The 26,076-nt window shown below is 43.2% G+C and overlaps 1 protein-coding gene across 8 annotated transcripts in view; it reads right to left on the reverse strand.

Annotated features, from left to right (window-relative positions):
* Window positions 1–26,076, reverse strand: part of LOC118376837 (cilia- and flagella-associated protein 57-like) — a 49,194-nt gene that overhangs the window by 11,471 nt on the left and 11,647 nt on the right. For all 8 annotated transcript variants that reach the window (XR_008064978.1, XM_052463389.1, XM_052463386.1 and 5 more), the window contains 6 exons: window positions 25,552–25,707; window positions 23,164–23,257; window positions 22,461–22,651; window positions 21,730–21,903; window positions 6,196–6,354; window positions 3,530–3,673 (listed from right to left, as the gene is read on the reverse strand). Coding sequence is in view for 7 of the 8 variants with exons in the window: in XM_052463389.1 (XP_052319349.1) it covers window positions 3,530–3,673; window positions 6,196–6,354; window positions 21,730–21,903; window positions 22,461–22,651; window positions 23,164–23,257; window positions 25,552–25,707 (918 nt within the window). In the remaining variant the exon portion in view is untranslated. The remainder of the gene's footprint in view (window positions 1–3,529; window positions 3,674–6,195; window positions 6,355–21,729; window positions 21,904–22,460; window positions 22,652–23,163; window positions 23,258–25,551; window positions 25,708–26,076) is intronic.

Genomic DNA, 26,076 nt, shown 5'->3' on the forward strand with positions numbered 1-26,076 from the left:
TCCATCTACTCTGGCTCTCCCTCCATCTACTCTGGCTCTCCATCCATCTACTCTGGCTCTCCCTCCCTCCATCTACTCTGGCTCTCCCTCCATCTACTCTGGCTCTCCATCCATCTGCTCTGGCTCTCCCTCCCTCCATCTGCTCTGGCTCTCCCTCCCTCCATCTGCTCTGGCTCTCCCTCCATCTTCTCTGGCTCTCCCTCCATCCATCTACTCTGGCTCTCCCTCCCTCCATCTACTCTGGCTCTCCCTCCCTCCATCTACTCTGGCTCTCCCTCCCTCCATCTACTCTGGCTCTCCCTCCATCTGCTCTGGCTCTCCCTCCATCTACTCTGGCTCTCCCTCCCTCCATCTACTCTGGCTCTCCCTCCCTCCATCTCCTCTGGCTCTCCCTCCCTCCATCTGCTCTGGCTCTCCCTCCATCTACTCTGGCTCCCCCTCCATCTCCTCTGGCTCTCCCCCCACTCCATCTGCTCTGGCTCTCCCTCCATCTACTCTGGCTCTCCCTCCATCTCCTCTGGCTCTCCCTCCATCTGCTCTGGCTCTCCCTCCATCTACTCTGGCTCTCCCTCCATCTACTCTGGCTCTCCCTCCATCTACTCTGGCTCTCCCTCCATCTGCTCTGGCTCTCCCTCCATCTGCTCTGGCTCTCCCTCCATCTACTCTGGCTCTCCCTCCATCCATCTACTCTGGCTCTCCCTCCCTCCATCTACTCTGGCTCTCCCTCCCTCCATCTACTCTGGCTCTCCCTCCCTCCATCTACTCTGGCTCTCCCTCCCTCCATCTACTCTGGCTCTCCCTCCCTCCATCTACTCTGGCTCTCCCTCCATCTACTCTGGCTCTACCTCCCTCCATCTACTCTGGCTCTCCCTCCCTCCATCTGCTCTGGCTCTCCCTCCCTCCATCTACTCTGGCTCTCCCTCCATCTGCTCTGGCTCTCCCTCCCTCAATCTGCTCTGGCTCTCCCTCCATCTACTCTGGCTCTCCCTCCATCCATCTACTCTGGCTCTCCCTCCCTCCATCTACTCTGGCTCTCCCTCCCTCCATCTACTCTGGCTCTCCCTCCATCTACTCTGGCTCTCCCTCCATCTACTCTGGCTCTCCCTCCATCTACTCTGGCTCTCCCTCCATCTGCTCTGGCTCTCCCTCCATCTACTCTGGCTCTACCTCCCTCCATCTACTCTGGCTCTCCCTCTCTCCATCTACTCTGGCTCTCCCTCCATCCATCTGCTCTGGCTCTCCCTCCATCTACTCTGGCTCTCCCTTCCTCCATCTACTCTGGCTCTCCCTCCCTCCATCTACTCTGGCTCTCCATCTACTCTGGCTCTCCCTCCATCTGCTCTGGCTCTCCCTCCCTCCATCTACTCTGGCTCTTCCTCGCTCCATCTACTCTGGCTTTCCCTCCATCTACTCTGGCTCTCCCTCCCTCCATCTTCTCTGGCTCTCCCTCCCTCCATCTACTCTGGCTCTTCCTCGCTCCATCTACTCTGGCTTTCCCTCCATCTACTCTGGCTCTCCCTCCCTCAATCTGCTCTGGCTCTCCCTCCATCTACTCTGGCTCTCCCTCCATCCATCTACTCTGGCTCTCCCTCCCTCCATCTACTCTGGCTCTCCCTCCCTCCATCTACTCTGGCTCTCCCTCCCTCCATCTGCTCTGGCTCTCCCTCCCTCCATCTCCTCTGGCTCTCCCTCCATCTACTCTGGCTCTCCCTCCATCTACTCTGGCTCTCCATCCATCTACTCTGGCTCTCCCTCCATCCATCTACTCTGGCTCTCCCTCCATCCATCTACTCTGGCTCTCCCTCCATCCATCTACTCTGGCTCTCCATCCATCTACTCTGGCTCTCCCTCCATCCATCTACTCTGGCTCTCCCTCCCTCCATCTACTCTGGCTCTCCCTCCATCTACTCTGGCTCTCCCTCCATCTGCTCTGGCTCTCCCTCCATCTACTCTGGCTCTACCTCCCTCCATCTACTCTGGCTCTCCCTCTCTCCATCTACTCTGGCTCTCCCTCTCCCTCCATCTGCTCTGGCTCTCCCTCTCCCTCCATCTGCTCTGGCTCTCCCTCCATCTACTCTGGCTCTCCCTCCATCTGCTCTGGCTCTCCCTCCATCTACTCTGGCTCTACCTCCCTCCATCTACTCTGGCTCTCCCTCTCTCCATCTACTCTGGCTCTCCCTCCATCCATCTGCTCTGGCTCTCCCTCCATCTGCTCTGGCTCTCCCTCCATCTGCTCTGGCTCTCCCTCCATCTACTCTGGCTCTCCATCCATCTACTCTGGCTCTCCCTCCATCTACTCTGGCTCTCCCTCCCTCCATCTACTCTGGCTCTCCCTCCCTCCATCTACTCTGGCTCTCCCTCCCTCCATCTACCAACGGAGAAGGTAACACTATACTTAAAGCCTACAGGTATGCTGCAATGAAAAGAGCACCGGGTACTCAACCTCAATGAACTCACAGTGTAGGCTATTGCAGTTTGCTGCAGCATCATATTCATGTCCACCTACATCTTACATGCATCCTCATGTGTTGACTGGAGGGCTACAGAGAGGGGTCAATGGAGGGCAGAGAGAGGGGTCAATGGAGGGCAGAGAGAGGGGTCAATGGAGGGCAGAGAGAGGGGTCAATGGAGGGCAGAGAGAGGGGTCAATGGAGGGCAGAGAGAGGGGTCAATGGAGGGCAGAGAGAGGGGTCAATGGAGGGCAGAGAGAGGGGTCAATGGAGGGAAGATAGAGGGGTCAATACAGGGTTAGAGAGAGGGGTCAATGAAGGGCAGAGAGAGGGGTCAATGGAGGGCAGAGAGAGTGGTCAATACAGGGTAAGAGAGGGGTCAATACAGGGTAAGAGAGGGGGCAATACAGGGTAAGAGAGGGGTCAATACAGGGTAAGAGAGGGGTCAATACAGGGCTAGAGAGAGGGGTCAATACAGGGTAAGAGAGGGGTCAATACATGGGAAGAGAGGGGTCAATACAGGGTAAGAGAGGGGTCAATACAGGGTAAGAGAGGGGTCAATACAGGGTAAGAGAGGGGTCAATACAGGGCTAGAGAGGGGTTAATAGAGGCGCCTCTGAGTGCTTTCGTGTGTAAATGCAACATGGCAAATGTACTGTATGTCATGGCATTTTGATCAGTTATATGAAACTGTGGATTTTTTGTGGGCTTTTTTTCCCACATGTTAGATGTGCAAGTGCAATGAGTGAGAAAATGTAGCGGTCAATGCTGATGATTCAGGTGGGTAAAAACATGATGACATGAATGTCAGTAGTAGCATTTTGATCAGCAATAAGAATGTATGTATTTCAGATTTTTCTGCTGCTCACCTGTATGATCATATAATATTATACACACTTTAGCAGACGCTTTTATTCAAAAAGACTTAGTCAGGCCTGCATACGTTTTACATACTGCTGATTCCGGGAAATGAAGCCCCTATCTTGGCATGGCATGCGCCATGCTCTTCCAACTGAGATACAGAGGTGAGAGAGAGGGGTCACTGAGACCATCTAAAAACAGATCTAGCTGTCTCTGACCTCTTGAATCTGCTCCTTCATCTCCTTGATGTCGTTCTCTCTGGGTTCGATCTGTTTCTTCAGTTCTTTGATCTTGTAGTCCAGGACAAACTTGAACTTCTCCAGCTCCTGGTTCTTCTTCTTCAGGTCGTAGATTCTCTTCTCCTGCAAAAAGGAGGAGAGGAGTTTTGTTACCTCTTTTATAACCCAAAACATGTCTCTGTTGAACTAATAGCTACTGTGATAGTTTGTGACCTGTGGTAGTTCTGATATTTTGGTCCAAAATGAGTTCTTCACATAGAGTTGCTCTTCAGGCTGTCCTTTAAATGTGAGACATGTCAGATAAAAACAAAGGACGTTTACGCTGTAAAACATGTCAAATCAGAAAGATCCATCTGCACAAACACCTTTTAACTTGGTGTTAGAAGATCCTATCTGCAATCCAATCACACAACACTGGGTTGTCAATAAAAACAACTGTATGTAAGAAAATATACTAATTGAGTCAAAAAGAGGAAGACATCACAAAACAGTTCCCAATACCCATTATCTCAGAACTATACAGTCTGCAAGGTAGAACCATATAGTCCCAGGTCCTTGATTAATTATATCATAGGTTCTGGTCCTCTTTTTAAATGACTTTTTCAGATGACTGGCCATAACATAATGTAAGCTCTTTAAGGTTAAAAAAAACTAATAAATACGAGTTCCTTAGATCATGTTTTAGGCCATGTGTTTGTCTTGTTCTTTATCAATAGGAAAACCTCCTTGGAAGGAGTATTTTCACTCAAATTACAAACTTACCACATTTTATAGAGGACCTTATGGCTGAACCCAGAGAGGACCTTATGGCTGAACCCAGATAGGACCTTATGGCTGAACCCAGAGAGGACCTTATGGCTGAACCCAGAGAGGACCTTATGGCTGAACCCAGATAGGACCTTATGGCTGAACCCAGAGAGGACCTTATGGCTGAACCCAGAGAGGACCTTATGGCTGAACCCAGAGAGGACCTTATGGCTGAACCCAGAGAGGACCTTATGGCTGAACCCAGAGAGGACCTTATGGCTGAACCCAGATAGGACCTTATGGCTGAACCCAGAGAGGACCTTATGGCTGAACCCAGATAGGACCTTATGGCTGAACCCAGAGAGGACCTTATGGCTGAACCCAGAGAGGACCTTATGGCTGAACCCAGAGAGGACCTTATGGCTGAACCCAGAGAGGACCTTATGGCTGAACCCAGATAGGACCTTATGGCTGAACCCCGATAGGACCTTATGGCTGAACCCAGAGAGGACCTTATGGCTGAACCCAGAGAGGACCTTATGGCTGAACCCAGAGAGGGACCTTATGGCTGAACCCAGAGAGGACCTTATGGCTGAACCCAGAGAGGACCTTATGGCTGAACCCAGAGAGGACCTTATGGCTGAACCCAGAGAGGACCTTATGGCTGAACCCAGAGAGGACCTTATGGCTGAACCCAGAGAGGACCTTATGGCTGAACCCAGAGAGGACCTTATGGCTGAACCCAGAGAGGACCTTATGGCTGAACCCAGAGAGGACCTTATGGCTGAACCCAGAGAGGACCTTATGGCTGAACCCAGAGAGGACCTTATGGCTGAACCCAGAGAGGACCTTATGGCTGAACCCAGAGAGGACCTTATGGCTGAACCCAGATAGGACCTTATGGCTGAACCCAGAGAGGACCTTATGGCTGAACCCAGAGAGGACCTTATGGCTGAACCCAGAGAGGACCTTATGGCTGAACCCAGAGAGGACCTTATGGCTGAACCCAGAGAGGACCTTATGGCTGAACCCAGATAGGACCTTATGGCTGAACCCAGATAGGACCTTATGGCTGAACCCAGATAGGACCTTATGGCTGAAACCAGATAGGACCTTATGGCTGAACCCAGAGAGGACCTTATGGCTGAACCCAGATAGGACCTTATGGCTGAACCCAGATAGGACCTTATGGCTGAACCCAGAGAGGACCTTATGGCTGAACCCAGATAGGACCTTATGGCTGAACCCAGATAGGACCTTATGGCTGAACCCCGATAGGACCTTATGGCTGAACCCAGAGAGGACCTTATGGCTGAACCCAGATAGGCCTGTATGTCTGAACCCAGATAGAACCTTATGGTTGAACCCAGATAGGACCTTATGGCTGAACCCATATTGACATTTCAGAGCCATAAGGTTCTATCTGCGATTGCACCCCCCCTTACTCTGCACTTTAGGTACCTTTAAGGACCTTACTGGGTCATGAAAAAATGATGTACTACATATTCAGTTGTATCTAGGAAAGATCTTTCAGAAGAAGAAGCTAACATAATCAGTGTCTCGTCTCCCTACCAATAACTAGTGCCAGAAGGTGGATCCAATACATATGAGGTCAATAGCCCCCTTATACAGAACATGTCCTACAGTAGGTCACGTTTCTGTTAAAGAACACAAAACAACATTTCTTGTTACATTTCTTTTTCTCCGTCTCAGTCCCTTTTCTCTTGTTTGATGCCTAATGAACAGGACCCTGTCCATTCCACTTTGACTTGGATGGTCTCGTCTCTCTCCTGGATCTCCTTCTTCAGGCCCACAATGTGTGTTTCCAACCCTCCCCTAGCCTAGGTTCCTCCAGTACCTGTACCCACCCCATCCCCCTGCAGCCACCCACCACACACCTTATCCTGGATGGTCTCGTCCCTCTCTTGGATCTCTTTCTTCAGGCCCAGGATGTCCTTCTCCAGGGACTTGATTACCCCTCGTAGCTTCTGCTGCTCCACCCTCAGCTTCTCAATCTCCACGTTGCGGTCGTCTATATCCTTCTGCAGGCTGCTGAACTGTCACAGGAGAAGACAAAGAGGGGAGAAGACAGAGAGGGGAGAAGACAGAGAGGGGAGAAGACAGAGAGGGGAGAAGACAGAGAGGGGAAAAGACGGAGAGGGGAGAAGACGGAGAGGGGAGAAAACAGAGAGGGGAAAGATGGAGAGGGGAGAAGACGGAGAGGGGAGAAGACAAAGAGGGGAGAAGACAAAGAGGGGAGAAGATGGAGAGGGGAAAAGACAGAGAGGGGAGAAGACGGAGAGGGGAGAAGACGGAGAGGGGAGAAGACGGAGAGGAGAGAAGACGGAGAGGGGAAAAGACGGAGAGGGGAGAAGACGGAGAGGGGAAAAGACGGAGAGGGGAGAAGACAGAGAGGGAAGAAGACAGAGAGGGAAGAAGACGGAGTGGGGAGAAGACAGAGAGGGGAGAAGACAGAGAGGGGAGAAGACAGAGAGGGAAGTAAACGGAGAGGGGAGAAGACAGAGAGGGGAGAAGACGGAGAGGGGAGAAAGCGGAGAGGGGAAAAGATGGAGAGGGAAAAGACAGAGAGGGGAGAAGACAGAGAGGGGAGAAGACAGAGAGGGGAGAAGACAGAGAGGGGAGAAGACGGAGAGGGGAGAAGACGGAGAGGGGAGAAGACAGAGAGGGGAGAAGACAGAGAGGGGAGAAGACAGAGAGGGGAGAAGACAGAGAGGGGAGAAGACGGAGAGGGAAGAAGACGGAGAGAGAAGAAGACGGAGAGGGGAAAAGACCGAGAGGGGAGAAGACGAAGAGGGGAAAAGACGGAGAGGGGAGAAGACGGAGAGGGGAGAAGACAGAGAGGGGTGAAAACAGAGAGGGGAAAAGATGGAGAGGGGAGAAGACAGAGAGGGGAGAAGACAGAGAGGGAAGAAGACAGAGAGGGAAGAAGACGGAGAGGGTAGAAGACAGAGAGGGGAGAAGACAGAGAGGGGAGAAGACAGAGAGGGGAGAAGACAGAGGGGGGAGAAGACGGAGAGGGGAGAAGACAGAGAGGGGAGAAGACAGAGAGGGGCGAAAACAGAGAGGGGAAAAGACGGAGAGGGGAGAAGACAGAGAGGGGAGAAGACAGAGAGGGAAGAAGACGGAGAGGGTAGAAGACAGAGAGGGGTAGAAGACAGAGAGGGGAGAAGACAAAGAGGGGAGAAGACAGAGAGGGGAGAAGACAGAGAGGGGAGAAGACAGAGAGGGGCGAAAACAGAGAGGGGAGAAGACAGAGAGGGGAGAAGACGGAGAGGGTAGAAGACAGAGAGGGGAGAAGACAGAAAGGGGAGAAGACAGAGAGGGGAGAAGACAGAGAGGGGAGAAGACAGAGAGGGGAGAAGACAGAGAGGGGAGAAGACAGAGAGGGGAGAAGACAGAGAGGGAAGAAGACGGAGAGGGTAGAAGACAGAGAGGGTAGAAGACAGAGAGGGGAGAAGACAGAGAGGGGAGAAGACAGAGAGGGGCGAAAACAGAGAGGGGAAAAGATGGAGAGGGGAGAAGACAGAGAGGGGAGAAGATGGAGAGGGTAGAAGACAGAGAGACGAGAAGACAGAGAGACAGAGAGGGGAGAAGACAGAGAGGGGAGAAGACAGAGAGGGGAGAAGACAGAGAGGGGAGAAGACAGAGAGGGGAGAAGACGGAGAGGGGAGAAGACAGAGAGGGGAGAACACAGAGAGGGAAGAAGACGGAGAGGGGAGAAGACAGAGAGGGGTGAAGACAGAGAGGGGAAAAGACAGAGAGGGGAGAAGACAGAGAGGGGAGAAGACGGAGAGGGGAGAAGACGGAGAGGGGAGAAGACGGAGAGGGGAGAAAACGGAGAGGGGAAAAGACGGAGAGGGGAGAAGACAGAGAGGGGGACCGGAGAGAGAAGACATGTTTAAAAGGTGTGAATGAGAAGTGGAGATTAAATAGATTATAGAATAACTATTTCATACATATAATATATTGTAGCAGCCTATACTGTATGTGGAAGCTATAGCATACTGTATGTGGAGGCTATAGCATACTGTATGTGGAAGCTATAGCATACTGTATGTGGAAGCTATAGCATACTGTATGTGGAAGCTATAGCATACTGTATGTGGAGGCTATAGGATACTGTATGTGGAAGCTATAGCATACTGTATGTGGAAGCTATAGCATACTGTATGTGGAAGCTATAGCATACTGTATGTGGAAGTTATATCATACTGTATGTGGAAGCTATAACATACTGTATGTGGAAGCTATAGCATACTGTATGTGGAAGTTATAGCATACTGTATGTGGAAGCTATAAAATACTGTATGTGGAAGCTATAGGATACTGTATGTGGAAGCTATAACATACTGTATGTGGAAGCTATAGGATACTGTATGTGGAAGCTATAACATACTGTATGTGGAAGCTATAACATACTGTATGTGGAAGCTATAGCATACTGTATGTGGAAGCTATAGCATACTGTATGTGGAAGCTATAGCATACTGTATGTGGAAGCTATAGCATACTGTATGTGGAAGCTATAGCATACTGTATGTGGAAGCTATAGGATACTGTATGTGGAGGCTATAGGATACTGTATGTGGAAGCTATAGCATACTGTATGTGGACGCTATAGCATACTGTATGTGGAAGCTATAGCATACTGTATGTGGAAGCTATAGCATACTGTATGTGGAAGCTATAGCATACTGTATGTGGAAGCTATAGCATACTGTATGTTGAAGTTATAGCATACTGTATGTGGAAGCTATAGCATACTGTATGTGGAGGCTATAGCATACTGTATGTGGAAGCTATAGCATACTGTATGTGGAAGCTATAGCATACTGTATGTGGAAGCTATAGCATAATGTATGTGGAGGCTATAGGATACTGTATGTGGAAGCTATAGCATACTGTATGTGGAAGCTATAGCATACTGTATGTGGAAGCTATAGCATACTGTATGTGGAGGCTATAGGATACTGTATGTGGAAGCTATAGCATACTGTATGTGGAGGCTATAGGATACTGTATGTGGAAGCTATAGCATACTGTATGTGGAAGCTATAGCATACTGTATGTGGAAGCTATAGCATACTGTATGTGGAAGCTATATCATACTGTATGTGGAAGCTATAGCATACTGTATGTGGAAGTTATAGTATACTGTATGTGGAAGCTATAAAATACTGTATGTGGAAGCTATAGGATACTGTATGTGGAAGCTATAACATACTGTATGTGGAAGCTATAGGATACTGTATGTGGAAGCTATAACATACTGTATGTGGAAGCTATAACATACTGTATGTGGAAGCTATAGCATACTGTATGTGGAAGCTATAGCATACTGTATTTGGAAGCTATAGCATACTGTATGTGGAAGCTATAGGATACTGTATGTGGAGGCTATAGGATACTGTATGTGGAAGCTATAGCATACTGTATGTGGAAGCTATAGCATACTGTATGTGGAAGCTATAGCATACTGTATGTGGAAGCTATAGCATACTGTATGTGGAAGCTATAGCATACTGTATGTGGAAGCTATAGCATACTGTATGTGGAAGCTATAGCATACTGTATGGATACTGTATGTGGAAGCTATAGCATACTGTATGTGGAAGCTATAGCATACTGTATGTGGAAGCTATAGCATACTGTATGTGGAAGCTATAGCATACTGTATGTGGAGGCTATAGGATACTGTATGTGGAGGCTATAGGATACTGTATGTGGAAGCTATAGCATACTGTATGTGGAAGCTATAGCATACTGTATGTGGAAGCTATAGCATACTGTATGTGGAAGCTATAGGATACTGTATGTGGAGGCTATAGGATACTGTATGTGGAAGCTATAGCATACTGTATGTGGAAGCTATGTGAAGCATACTACTGTATGTGGAAGCTATAGCATACTGTATGTGGATGCTATAGGATACTGTATGTGGAAGCTATAACATACTGTATGTGGAAGCTATAGGATACTGTATGTGGAAGTTATAGCATACTGTATGTGGAAGTTATAGCATACTGTATGTGGAAGTTATAGCATACTGTATGTGGAAGCTATAGCATACTGTATGTGGAAGCTATAACATACTGTATGTGGAAGCTATAGCATACTGTATGTGGAAGCTATAGCATACTGTATGTGGAAGCTATAGGATACTGTATGTGGAAGCTATAACACACTGTATGTGGAAGCTATAGGATACTGTATGTGGAAGCTATAACATACTGTATGTGGAAGCTATAACATACTGTATGTGGAAGCTATTGCATACTGTATGTGGAAGCTATAGCATACTGTATGTGGAAGCTATAACATACTGTATGTGGAAGCTATAGGATACTGTATGTGGAAGCTATAGCATACTGTATGTGGAAGCTATAGCATACTGTATGTGGAAGCTATAGCATACTGTATGTGGAAGCTATAGGATACTGTATGTGGAGGCTATAGGATACTGTATGTGGCTATAGCATACTGTATGTGGAAGCTATAGCATACTGTATGTGGAAGCTATAGCATACTGTATGTGGAAGCTATAGGATACTGTATGTGGAAGCTATAGCATACTGTATGTGGAAGCTATAGCATACTGTATGTGGAAGCTATAGCATACTGTATGTGGAAGCTATAGCATACTGTATGTGGAAGCTATAGGATACTGTATGTGGAAGCTATAACATACTGTATGTGGAAGCTATAGGATACTGTATGTGGAAGTTATAGCATACTGTATGTGGAAGCTATAACATACTGTATGTGGAAGCTATACTGTATGTGGAAGCTATAGCATACTGTATGTGGAAGCTATAGCATACTGTATGTGGAAGCTATAGCATACTGTATGTGGAAGCTATAGGATACTGTATGTGGAATACTGTATGTGGAAGCTATAGCATACTGTATGTGGAAGCTATAGCATACTGTATGTGGAAGCTATAACATACTGTATGTGGAAGCTATAGCATACTGTATGTGGAAGCTATAGCATACTGTATGTGGAAGCTATAACATACTGTATGTGGAAGCTATAACATACTGTATGTGGAAATACTGTATGTGGAAGCTATAACATACTGTATGTGGAAGCTATAGCATACTGTATGTGGAAGCTATAGCATACTGTATGTGGAAGCTATAACATACTGTATGTGGAAGCTATTGCATACTGTATGTGGAAGCTATAACATACTGTATGTGGAAGCTATAACATACTGTATGTGGAAGCTATAGCATACTGTATGTGGAAGCTATAGGATACTGTATGTGGAAGCTATAGCATACTGTATGTGGAAGCTATAGCATACTGTATGTGGAAGCTATAGCATACTGTATGTGGAAGCTATAGGATACTGTATGTGGAGGCTATAGGATACTGTATGTGGAAGCTATAGCATACTGAATGTGGAAGCTATAGCATACTGTATGTGGAGGCTATAGGATACTGTATGTGGAAGCTATAGCATACTGTATGTGGAAGCTATAGCATACTGTATGTGGAAGCTATAGCATACTGTATGTGGAAGCTATAGCATACTGTATGTGGAAGCTATAGCATACTGTTTGTGGAAGCTATAGCATACTGTATGTGGAAGCTATAGCATACTGTATGTGGAAGCTATAGCATACTGTATGTGGAAGCTATAGCATACTGTATGTGGAAGCTATATCATACTGTATGTGGAAGCTATATCATACTGTATGTGGAAGCTATAGGATACTGTATGTGGAGGCTATAGGATACTGTATGTGGAAGCTATAGCATACTGTATGTGGAAGCTATAGCATACTGTATGTGGAAGCTATAGCATACTGTATGTGGAAGCTATAGGATACTGTATGTGGAGGCTATAGGATACTGTATGTGGAAGCTATAGCATACTGTATGTGGAAGCTATAGCATACTGTATGTGGAAGCTATAGCATACTGTATGTGGAAGCTATAGGATACTGTATGTGGAAGCTATAACATACTGTATGTGGAAGCTATAGGATACTGTATGTGGAAGCTATAACATACTGTATGTGGAAGCTATAACATAGTGTATGTGGAAGCTATTGCATACTGTATGTGGAAGCTATAACATACTGTATGTGGAAGCTATAACATACTGTATGTGGAAGCTATAGCATACTGTATGTGGAAGCTATAACATACTGTATGTGGAAGCTATAGGATACTGTATGTGGAAGCTATAGCATACTGTATGTGGAAGCTATAGCATACTGTATGTGGAAGCTATAGCATACTGTATGTGGAAGCTATAGGATACTGTATGTGGAGGCTATAGGATACTGTATGTGGAAGCTATAGCATACTGTATGTGGAAGCTATAGCATACTGTATGTGGAGGCTATAGGATACTGTATGTGGAAGCTATAGCATACTGTATGTGGAAGCTATAGCATACTGTATGTGGAAGCTATAGCATACTGTATGTGGAAGCTATAGCATACTGTATGTGGAAGCTATATCATACTGTATGTGGAAGCTATAGGATACTGTATGTGGAAGCTATAGCATACTGTATGTGGAAGCTATAGCATACTGTATGTGGAAGCTATAGCATACTGTATGTGGAAGCTATAGGATACTGTATGTGGAGGCTATAGGATACTGTATGTGGAAGCTATAGCATACTGTATGTGGAAGCTATAGCATACTGTATGTGGAGGCTATAGGATACTGTATGTGGAAGCTATAGCATACTGTATGTATAGCATACTGAAGCTATAGCATACTGTATGTGGAAGCTATAGCATACTGTATGTGGAAGCTATAGCATACTGTATGTGGAAGCTATAGCATACTGTATGTGGAGGCTATAGGATACTGTATGTGGAAGCTATAACATACTGTATGTGGAAGCTATAGGATACTGTATGTGGAAGTTATAGCATACTGTATGTGGAAGTTATAGCATACTGTATGTGGAAGCTATAGCATACTGTATGTGGAAGCTATAGGATACTGTATGTGGAAGTTATAGCATACTGTATGTGGAAGCTATAAAATACTGTATGTGGAAGCTATAGGATACTGTATGTGGAAGCTATAACATACTGTATGTGGAAGCTATAGGATACTGTATGTGGAAGCTATAACATACTGTATGTGGAAGCTATAGGATACTGTATGTGGAAGTTATAGCATACTGTATGTGGAAGTTATAGCATACTGTATGTGGAAGTTATAGCATACTGTATGTGGAAGTTATAGCATACTGTATGTGGAAGTTATAGCATACTGTATGTGGAAGCTATAAAATACTGTATGTGGAAGCTATAGGATACTGTATGTGGAAGCTATAACATACTGTATGTGGAAGCTATAGGATACTGTATGTGGAAGCTATAACATACTGTATGTGGAAGCTATAACATACTGTATGTGGAAGCTATTGCATACTGTATGTGGAAGCTATAGGATACTGTATGTGGAAGCTATAACATACTGTATGTGGAAGCTATAGCATACTGTATGTGGAAGCTATAACATACTGTATGTGGAAGCTATAGCAACCTATAGCATATGTAGGATACTGTATGTGGAAGCTATAGCATACTGTATGTGGAAGCTATAACATACTGTATGTGGAAGCTATAGCATACTGTATGTGGAAGCTATAGGATACTGTATGTGGAAGCTATAGGATACTGTATGTGGAAGCTATAGCATACTGTATGTGGAAGCTATAGCATACTGTATGTGGAAGCTATAGGATACTGTATGTGGAAGCTATAGCATACTGTATGTGGAAGCTATAGCATACTGTATGTGGAAGCTATAGCATACTGTATGTGGAAGCTATAGCATACTGTATGTGGAAGCTATAGCATACTGTATGTGGAAGCTATAGGATACTGTATGTGGAAGCTATAGCATACTGTATGTGGAAGCTATAGGATACTGTATGTGGAAGCTATAACATACTGTATGTGGAAGCTATAACATACTGTATGTGGAAGCTATTGCATACTGTATGTGGAAGCTATAGCATACTGTATGTGGAAGCTATAACATACTGTATGTGGAAGCTATAGGATACTGTATGTGGAAGCTATGTATGTGGAAGCTATAGCATACTGTATGTGGAAGCTATAGCATACTGTATGTGGAAGCTATAGGATACTGTATGTGGAGGCTATAGGATACTGTATGTGGAAGCTATAGCATACTGTATGTGGAAGCTATAGCATACTGTATGTGGAGGCTATAGGATACTGTATGTGGAAGCTATAACATACTGTATGTGGAAGCTATAGCATACTGTATGTGGAAGCTATAGCATACTGTATGTGAAGCTATAGCATACTGTATGTGGAAGCTATAGCATACTGTATGTGGAAGGCTATAGCATACTGTATGTGGAAGCTATAACATACTGTATGTGGAAGCTATAGCTACTGTATGTGGAAGTTATAGCATACTGTATGTGGAAGCTATAGCATACTGTATGTGGAAGCTATAGCATACTGTATGTGGAAGCTATAGCATACTGTATGTGGAAGCTATAACATACTGTATGTGGAAGCTATAGGATACTGTATGTGGAAGCTATAACATACTGTATGTGGAAGCTATAACATACTGTATGTGGAAGCTATAACATACTGTATGTGGAAGCTATAACATACTGTATGTGGAAGCTATTGCATACTGTATGTGGAAGCTATAACATACTGTATGTGGAAGCTATAACATACTGTATGTGGAAGCTATAGCATACTGTATGTGGAAGCTATAGGATACTGTATGTGGAAGCTATAGCATACTGTATGTGGAAGCTATAGCATACTGTATGTGGAAGCTATAGCATACTGTATGTGGAAGCTATAGCATACTGTATGTGGAAACTATAGGATACTGTATGTGGGCTATAGGATACTGTATAGCATACTGAATGTGGAAGCTATAGCATACTGTATGTGGAAGCTATAGGATACTGTATGTGGAAGCTATAGCATACTGTATGTGGAAGCTATAGCATACTGTATGTGGAAGCTATAGCATACTGTATGTGGAAGCTATAGCATACTGTATGTGGAAGCTATAGCATACTGTTTGTGGAAGCCATAGCATACTGTATGTGGAAGCTATAGCATACTGTATGTGGAAGCTATAGCATACTGTATGTGGAAGCTATAGCATACTGTATGTGGAAGCTATATCATACTGTATGTGGAAGCTATAGGATACTGTATGTGGAGGCTATAGGATACTGTATGTGGAAGCTATAGCATACTGTATGTGGAAGCTATAGCATACTGTATGTGGAAGCTATAGCATACTGTATGTGGAAGCTATAGGATACTGTATGTGGAGGCTATAGGATACTGTATGTGGAAGCTATAGCATACTGTATGTGGAAGCTATAGCATACTGTATGTGGAAGCTATAGCATACTGTATGTGGAAGCTATAGGATACTGTATGTGGAAGCTATAACATACTGTATGTGGAAGCTATAGGATACTGTATGTGGAAGCTATAACATACTGTATGTGGAAGCTATAACATACTGTATGTGGAAGCTATTGCATACTGTATGTGGAAGCTATAACATACTGTATGTGGAAGCTATAACATACTGTATGTGGAAGCTATAGCATACTACTGTATGTGGAAGCTATAACATACTGTATGTGGAAGCTATAGGATACTGTATGTGGAAGCTATAGCATACTGTATGTGGAAGCTATAGCATACTGTATGTGGAAGCTATAGCATACTGTATGTGGAAGCTATAGGATACTGTATGTGGAGGCTATAGGATACTGTATGTGGAAGCTATAGCTACTGTATGTGGAGGCTATAGCATACTGTATGTGGAAGCTATAGCATACTGTATATGGAGGCTATAGGATACTGTATGTGGAAGCTATAGCATACTGTATGTGGAAGCTATAGCATACTGTATGTGGAAGCTATAGCATACTGTATGTGGAAGCTATAGCATACTGTATGTGGAAGCTATAGCATACTGTATGTGGAAGCTATAGCATACTGTATGTGGAAGCTATAACATACTGTATGTGGAAGCTATAGGATACTGTATGTGGAAGCTATAGCATACTGTATGTGGAAGCTATAGCATACTGTATGTGGAAGCTATAGCATACTGTATGTGGAATAACATACTGTATGTGGAAGCTATAGGATACTGTATGTGGAGGCTATAGGATACTGTATGTGGAAGCTATAGCATACTGTATGTGGAAGCTATAGCATACTGTATGTGGAGGCTATAGGATACTGTATGTGGAAGCTATAGCATACTGTATGTGGAAGCTATAGCATACTGTATGTGGAAGCTATAGCATACTGTATGTGGAAGCTATAGCATACTGTATGTGGAAGCTATAGCATACTGTATGTGGAGGCTATAGGATACTGTATGTGGAAGCTATAACATACTGTATGTGGAAGCTATAGGATACTGTATGTGGAAGTTATAGCATACTGTATGTGGAAGTTATAGCATACTGTATGTGGAAGCTATAGCATACTGTATGTGGAAGCTATAGGATACTGTATGTGGAGGCTATAGGATACTGTATGTGGAAGCTATAGCATACTGTATGTGGACGCTATAGCATACTGTATGTGGAAGCTATAGCATACTGTATGTGGAAGCTATAGCATACTGTATGTGGAAGCTATAGCATACTGTATGTGGAAGCTATAGCATACTGTATGTGGACGCTATAGCATACTGTATGTTGAAGTTATAGCATACTGTATGTGGAAGCTATAGCATACTGTATGTGGAGGCTATAGCATACTGTATGTGGAAGCTATAGCATACTGTATGTGGAAGCTATAGCATACTGTATGTGGAAGCTATAGCATACTGTATGTGGAGGCTATAGGATACTGTATGTGGAAGCTATAGCATACTGTATGTGGAAGCTATAGCATACTGTATGTGGAAGCTATAGCATACTGTATGTGGAGGCTATAGGATACTGTATGTGGAAGCTATAGCATACTGTATGTGGAGGCTATAGGATACTGTATGTGGAAGCTATAGCATACTGTACGTGGAAGCTATAGCATACTGTATGTGGAAGCTATAGGATACTGTATGTGGAGGCTATAGGATACTGTATGTGGAAGCTATAGCATACTGTATGTGGAAGCTATAGCATACTGTATGTGGAAGCTATAGCATACTGTATGTGGAAGCTATAGGATACTGTATGTGGAGGCTATAGGATACTGTATGTGGAAGCTATAGCATACTGTATGTGGAAGCTATAGCATACTGTATGTGGAAGCTATAGCATACTGTATGTGGAAGCTATAGCATACTGTATGTGGAAGCTATAGCATACTGTATGTGGAGGCTATAGGATACTGTATGTGGAAGCTATAACATACTGTATGTGGAAGCTATAGGATACTGTATGTGGAAGTTATAGCATACTGTATGTGGAAGCTATAGCATACTGTATGTGGAAGCTATAACATACTGTATGTGGAAGCTATAGCATACTGTATGTGGAAGTTATAGCATACTGTATGTGGAAGCTATAAAATACTGTATGTGGAAGCTATAGGATACTGTATGTGGAAGCTATAACATACTGTATGTGGAAGCTATAGGATACTGTATGTGGAAGCTATAACATACTGTATGTGGAAGCTATAACATACTGTATGTGGAAGCTATAGCATACTGTTTGTGGAAGCCATAGCATACTGTATGTGGAAGCTATAGCATACTGTATGTGGAAGCTATAGCATACTGTATGTGGAAGCTATAGCATACTGTATGTGGAAGTTATAGCATACTGTATGTGGAAGTTATAGCATACTGTATGTGGAAGCTATAACATACTGTATGTGGAAGCTATAGCATACTGTATGTGGAAGTTATAGCATACTGTATGTGGAAGCTATAAAATACTGTATGTGGAAGCTATAGGATACTGTATGTGGAAGCTATAACATACTGTATGTGGAAGCTATAGGATACTGTATGTGGAAGCTATAACATACTGTATGTGGAAGCTATAACATACTGTATGTGGAAGCTATAGCATACTGTTTGTGGAAGCCATAGCATACTGTATGTGGAAGCTATAGCATACTGTATGTGGAAGCTATAGCATACTGTATGTGGAAGCTATAGCATACTGTATGTGGAAGCTATATCATACTGTATGTGGAAGCTATAGGATACTGTATGTGGAGGCTATAGGATACTGTATGTGGAAGCTATAGCATACTGTATGTGGAAGCTATAGCATACTGTATGTGGAAGCTATAGCATACTGTATGTGGAAGTTAGGATACTGTATGTGGAGCTATAGGATACTGTATGTGGAAGCTATAGCATACTGTATGTGGATAGCATACTGTATAGCATACTGTATGTGGAAGTGTATAGCATACTGTATGTGGATAGCTATAACATACTGTATGTGGAAGCTATAGCATACTGTATGTGGAAGCTATAACATACTGTATGTGGAAGCTATAGCATACTGTATGTGGAAGCTATAACATACTGTATGTGGAAGCTATAGGATACTGTATGTGGAAGCTATAACATACTGTATGTGGAAGCTATAGGATACTGTATACTATATGTGGAAGCTATAACATACTGTATGTGGAAGCTATAACATACTGTATGTGGAAGCTATAGGATACTGTATGTGGAAGCTATAACATACTGTATGTGGAAGCTATAGCATACTGTATGTGGAAGCTATAACATACTGTATGTGGAAGCTATAGGATACTGTATGTGGAAGCTATAGCATACTGTATGTGGAAGCTATAGCATACTGTATGTGGAAGCTATAACATACTGTATGTGGAAGCTATAGGATACTGTATGTGGAAGCTATAGCATACTGTATGTGGAAGCTATAGCATACTGTATGTGGAAGCTATAGCATACTGTATGTGGAGCTATAGGATACTGTATGTGGAAGCTATAGCATACTGTATGTGGAAGCTATAGCATACTGTATGTGGAGGCTATAGCTATATGCATACTGTACTGTATGTGGAAGCTATAGCATACTGTATGTGGAAGCTATAGCATACTGTTTGTGGAAGCTATAGCATACTGTATGTGGAAGCTATAGCATACTGTTTGTGGAAGCTATAGCATACTGTATGTGGAAGCTATAGCATACTGTATGTGGAAGCTATAGCATACTGTATGTGGAAGCTATAGCATACTGTATGTGGAAGCTATAGCATACTGTATGTGGAAGCTATAGGATACTGTATGTGGAGGCTATATCATACTGTATGTGGAAGCTATAGCATACTGTATGTGTATGAAGCTATAGCATACTGTATGTGGAAGCTATAGCATACTGTATGCTATAGGATACTGTATGTGGAAGCTATAGGATACTGTATGTGGAGGCTATAGGATACTGTATGTGGAAGCTATAGCATACTGTATGTGGAAGCTATAGCATACTGTATGTGGAAGCTATAGCATACTGTATGTGGAAGCTATAGCATACTGTATGTGGAAGCTATAGCATACTGTATGTGGAGGCTATAGGATACTGTATGTGGAAGCTATAACATACTGTATGTGGAAGCTATAGGATACTGTATGTGGAAGTTATAGCATACTGTATGTGGAAGTTATAGCATACTGTATGTGGAAGCTATAACATACTGTATGTGGAAGCTATAGGATACTGTATGTGGAAGCTATAACATACTGTATGTGGAAGCTATAGGATACTGTATGTGGAAGCTATAACATACTGTATGTGGAAGCTATAACATACTGTATGTGGAAGCTATTGCATACTGTATGTGGAAGCTATAGGATACTGTATGTGGAAGCTATAACATACTGTATGTGGAAGCTATAGCATACTGTATGTGGAAGCTATAACATACTGTATGTGGAAGCTATAGGATACTGTATGTGGAAGCTATAGCATACTGTATGTGGAAGCTATAGCATACTGTATGTGGAAGCTATAGGATACTGTATGTGGAGGCTATAGGATACTGTATGTGGAAGCTATAGCATACTGTATGTGGAAGCTATAGAATACTGTATGTGGAAGCTATAGCATACTGTATGTGGAAGCTATAGGATACTGTATGTGGAGGCTATAGGATACTGTATGTGGAAGCTATAGCATACTGTATGTGGAAGCTATAGCATACTGTATGTGGAAGCTATAGCATACTGTATGTGGAAGCTATAGCATACTGTATGTGGAAGCTATAGCATACTGTATGTGGAGGCTATAAGATACTGTATGTGGAAGCTATAACATACTGTATGTGGAAGCTATAGGATACTGTATGTGGAAGTTATAGCATACTGTATGTGGAAGTTATAGCATACTGTATGTGGAAGCTATAACATACTGTATGTGGAAGCTATAGCATACTGTATGTGGAAGTTATAGCATACTGTATGTGGAAGCTATAAAATTCTGTATGTGGAAGCTATAGGATACTGTATGTGGAAGCTATAACATACTGTATGTGGAAGCTATAGGATACTGTATGTGGAAGCTATAACATACTGTATGTGGAAGCTATAACATACTGTATGTGGAAGCTATAGCATACTGTATGTGGAAGCTATAGGATACTGTATGTGGAAGCTATAACATACTGTATGTGGAAGCTATAGGATACTGTATGTGGAAGCTATAGCATACTGTATGTGGAGGCTATAGGATACTGTATGTGGAAGCTATAACATATTGTATGTGGAAGCTATAGCATACTGTATGTGGAAGCTATAGCATACTGTATGTGGAAGCTATAGCATACTGTATGTGGAGGCTATAGGATACTGTATGTGGAAGCTATAACATACTGTATGTGGAAGCTATAGCATATTGTATGTGGAAGCTATAGCATACTGTATGTGGAAGCTATAGGATACTGTATGTGGAAGCTATAGCATACTGTATGTGGAGGCTATAGGATACTGTATGTGGAAGCTATAGCATACTGTATGTGGAAGCTATAGCATACTGTATGTGGAAGCTATAGGATACTGTATGTGGAAGCTATAGCATACTGTATGTGGAAGCTATAGCATACTGTATGTGGAAGCTATAGCATACTGTATGTGGAAGCTATAGCATACTGTATGTGGAGGCTATAGGATACTGTATGTGGAAGCTATAACATACTGTATGTGGAAGCTATAGCATACTGTATGTGGAAGCTATAGCATACTGTATGTGGAAGCTATAACATAGTGCATGTGAAAGAAAAAAAAGCATTGTATCATGAAATTAATTGTTTCAAAGACATGTGAGGACTGGACATGAATAAGTCATTGTGTTCTGGTTTTCTGTGGTCTGGTTTTTACATAATGAGTGGATTAGGGTTATTATCCGAGTGGGGAACGTAAGAGTGAAGATAACCGTTTATTTTGTATTCACCTTTTTCCTCATGACGCCCGTCTCTCCCTTCAGGCGCAGGTTGATCTCTTTCTCTACCCGTAGCTTCCTCTCGTACTTGATGCGGATGTCCTGGATCTCCCGGTCTCCGTCCTCCTCCATCTGCTTCTTGGACTCCTCAAACTCCCTCATCTGCTGCCTGGCCTCGTCCTGACACTGAGAGACACACACACACACACACAATCAGAACTCAGATACACAAATATGATAAGCTTTAAAGAGGGGCTGAACTTGGCTTTTCCAATAAAAATTATGGTGATATCTTAAGTTTAAAAAAATATTAATAAATACAACCTTCCCATACACAGTTAAAAACTATTGACATTTTGCCATTAAGTAACATCTTTAACAGACCAATATTTATTTCCTTCATTAAGAAATGCAAGAAGCCACGAGCAAGAGCTGTTTTGCAGGTGTGATTTGACTTTGGTGTGTTATATTCGCTACAGCCTACAGTTGTGTGTTCCTTTTAACCCACCGTAGTTGAAATATCAAACAACCACAGTATCAACCGCGTGACGCAGCATGACAACGTGAATGTGATAGATCAAGAATTCCAAGCCCCAAGTTTCCTCTTTTCTACAGTAGTATCTTTGATGACAGTTTGTGATGGATCTTGGCCTCGTACAAGAGGGTGAGCTCCTCCAGGGTACATCCTAGCCCCATCCGCCCACCCCCAGACCCCCAGTCCCTACCCTGTACCCTTCCCTCACCTGGCCCAGCATGAGCATCTTCTCCTGGAGCTTGGCTTCGTAGAAGAGGGTGAGCTCCTCCAGGGCGCGACCCTTGCTGTCCTCCATGGCCTGCAGCTGCCGCTCATAGCCCTCCTGCATGAGCTGCGACTTGAGCTGCAGCTCCTGGTACTTCTCGTACTCCAGCATCAGCTTCTGGTTACTGGTCGACTCTGGGGAATGACGAAGATGATGACATGGCGGCAGGTGTTAGAGCGTTGGGCCGGTAATCAAAAGGTTGCTAGATCAAATCCCCCGAGCTGCCATGGTAAACATCTGTCGTTCTGCCCCCTGAGAACAAGGCAGTTAACCCACTGTTCCTAGGCTATCGTTGTAAATAAGAACTTTTCTTAACTGACTTGCCTAGTTAAATAAAAAATATATAAAAAATGTTCCTCTAACAGATGCCTTTCCCTTAAACAGTTTACACCGTACGGTGTGGCCCATGCAGGAATCAAACCCATGACTCGTAAAGGGTGTGCTTGTATGAGTGTGCAAATGTGGCAGTAAAATACGAGGCCCAGCAGGGTTATTGAATACAAAACTTGATCTGAATGTTCTGTTGTAAAGTATTAAGAGGTTACATTCAGCTAAGGTCATAAGGTTTCAGAATATTTTATTGATTCTTAAGACATTGCATTCGCGTGTGGTTACGTAGATTTTTAAAAATGTATTTCTCTCTTACCGAAATCCTGCTGCTCTCTGGAGTGTTTCTCCACGACCTCCCTCGTGACCTCCAGGTGGGACATTTCCTGCTTCTCTTTCTCCGTTTTCAGGACCTGCAACACAACAGATCAGCCCTGGGTTCAATTTCCTTCATCAATTAACGTTTGCTTTAGCCTGCCTTGTTATTTTTTCTATTGGTTCTGTTGAAACAGGGAAGCTCAGTCAAGCCCAGATAAGAGTATTCGGAATGATTTCAAATAGTATTTGAAGCCAGGTCTGCAACTGAATAATGTATATAAACATATAGGCTGTGAATATGCATGTCTATATCAGCACAACAGACGGACCACGACCCTGAATGAAGGGTTCTCTCAAAGGAAAATGTACTGAGTGTTGACATACAAACATCTGCACATTTGTCCCATACCAGGTGCTGCATTAGAGTAAACAGTAATGATTGTTTGTGAGAAGTAAGCAATAGTTGAGTGATTCTGCTTTCAGCAGGCTACTTGAAGAACAAACATCAGTTTTACTATAGGAGATGTAGTCGGCACAAAGCGCTCGTCTAGCTTCTTCACTCATTGGAAAACAGATATTTGCTTTCCTATAAGAAAATCCTAAATTGGCATTAATTGGCATTAATACGTGTCACATATTATTATATATACGTATATCATTAGTAAAGCCGCATACAAACATGGTCTCTTTCTTGTTTTCTTGAGTAAGGTAGCTCCAAAATACAGGAGTTTCAGGCTAATTCAGTGCTTTCTGTAATGGTGGGGCAAGCCAGCAGAAAATACGAAGCATTGCACTGTGATTGGCTCAGTGTTCTGTCACTCATGGGGACACTACGTCACCGCCAAGTCTAAGGGTAGACTTAAAAAATTCTAGCCTCTTGGGTGCTGCCATAGAGTTACATTAGAAGTGCCAATCCAAGAAGGCTCAAGATGTTTGGCCAAAGATACAATTACGTCAAATCATGTTATATGTACAGTAGTTTTGATTAGACTGATCATGTCAACATCATACTTTCAAAATCTTAGCAAGTAGTCATCATCATGAATCAAGTTGACAATCTACTGGCAATTTTTTTTAAATTCTTGTCATTGAAAATAAATAATGAAGAGAAATTATAGATGAAACGTATCGATGCTCATCGGCCATTGGACATAAACATTAAACAACAAGTTGGAAATTGGAAATTCAACAATGAGTGGTTTGGTAGGAATCAGTGGCTAACTGCAAGCATTGCAAAAAAATCATTAGCCTGCTATTCAGTGGAGTGGCTGTGTGGTCCCAAGTCACAGATTAAGGGTCTCTTTTCCTGCGCCCAAAACAACTGTAAACTCGGAACTTCAAAATCTGGCTTTAGTGGGTTCAAGACAACTGGAAACTCAGGTAACAACGAGCTACGACTAGGAAAATAAGTTTTTAACTTTCATCCAACTCGGAATTGTAAATCGGGAACTCAGGCATCTTTCAAGAGCTATGACCTGAAGATAACTGACGTCATCATGATTCAACCTTTTTTTTTTTCCGGAGTTCCCGGTTGTCTTGAATGCACCATAAATCCAGAGAATGCCAGACTTTGATGACAAAATTTGCCCACGAAGGACCACCGCGTCACCTTCCTGTTCAAGTGAGCACAGCACAACAAGGTGAGTCCAAAAATGTCTTGTATGCTGCTGCATAAATGTTGTAATATTAGGGAGATATGTATACTGTAGCTAAGAAAGTAATACTAAGTGGGATGTTGTGTAGTAAGATGTTAGTAGCCCATGTGCCTCACCCTAATAATTTGGTCTATTTATCCCTCTTAATTTCACCTACTGTTCTGACTTGGTGGTGCACATGTAGCCTATAACCTGTTTTAGAGAAATGTAGTCATCGAATATTGTAAGAGCTTTTATTGTTTGCTTATATACCCACTTTATTTATCCTACTGTTCTGACTTGGTGTACAGGGTGCACACTGTAAGAACAGACCATGTTCTGAATTCTGTCGCTGTACATTTCAAAAGTGCTGAACAAATAGTTATATTGACTATGTCCGTCCTAGCTCGCTCATGAATGTCTTAATCGAAATTACGGATTGCCTCTTATCCGCTTGTCATCCCCTTATGCCATAGTTTGTACATCTCAATTGTCAGTAGAAACCACATTTGTTTAAGCAAGTCAGCCATATCAGCTATGTTTTTTTTAAGTCAGTAAATGAGGCTGAATGAACTGTTTCGCTGCCAGACAAGGCTCCGTTGATAGCCATGTGTAGCAGTGGTATAGTGCAATTAATGTATTGTTTAGTGTTATGTTGTGTAGTGGCTTTGTAGTGGCTTTGCTGGCATGCATCCCACATCTATTTTTTCCCCACCAAGGGGCATGCTAAAATACAAAATCGCCACTGGTTGTACCTGGTTTTTGGTCTTGAGGGACTCGATCTCTTGGACAAACTTCTCTGAGAGGTCCTTGATTTTCTCGTTGTAGTTCATGTCCTTCAGACGCAGCTGGTACTCATTTTCCATCTTCAGCTCCTCCACACGGGTCTTCAGCTCCATCATGATCTGGTTCTGTTACAATAGAATAAAGTACAATAGAGTAGAATAGAACAGAGTAGAATAGAACAGAACAGAGTAGAGTAGAGTAGAACAGAACAAAGTAGAACAGAGTAGAGTAGAACAAAGTAGAGTAGAGTAGAACAGAGTAGAGTGGAACAGAGGAGAGGAGAGGAGAGGAGAGGAAAGGAGAGGAGAGGAGAATAGAACAGAACAGTAGAATAGAAGAGAGTAGAATAGAACAGTAAAATAGAACAGTAGAATAGAATTGAACAGTAAAATAGAACAGTAGAATAGAATAGAACAGTAGAATAGAACAGAACAGTAGAATAGAAGAGAGTAGAATAGAACAGTAGAATAGAACAGAAGAATAGAACAGCAGAA

The sequence above is a fragment of the Oncorhynchus keta genome, chromosome 15 (assembly GCF_023373465.1).
Source record: "Oncorhynchus keta strain PuntledgeMale-10-30-2019 chromosome 15, Oket_V2, whole genome shotgun sequence".
In the NCBI taxonomy this organism is placed as follows: Eukaryota; Metazoa; Chordata; class Actinopteri; order Salmoniformes; family Salmonidae; genus Oncorhynchus; species Oncorhynchus keta.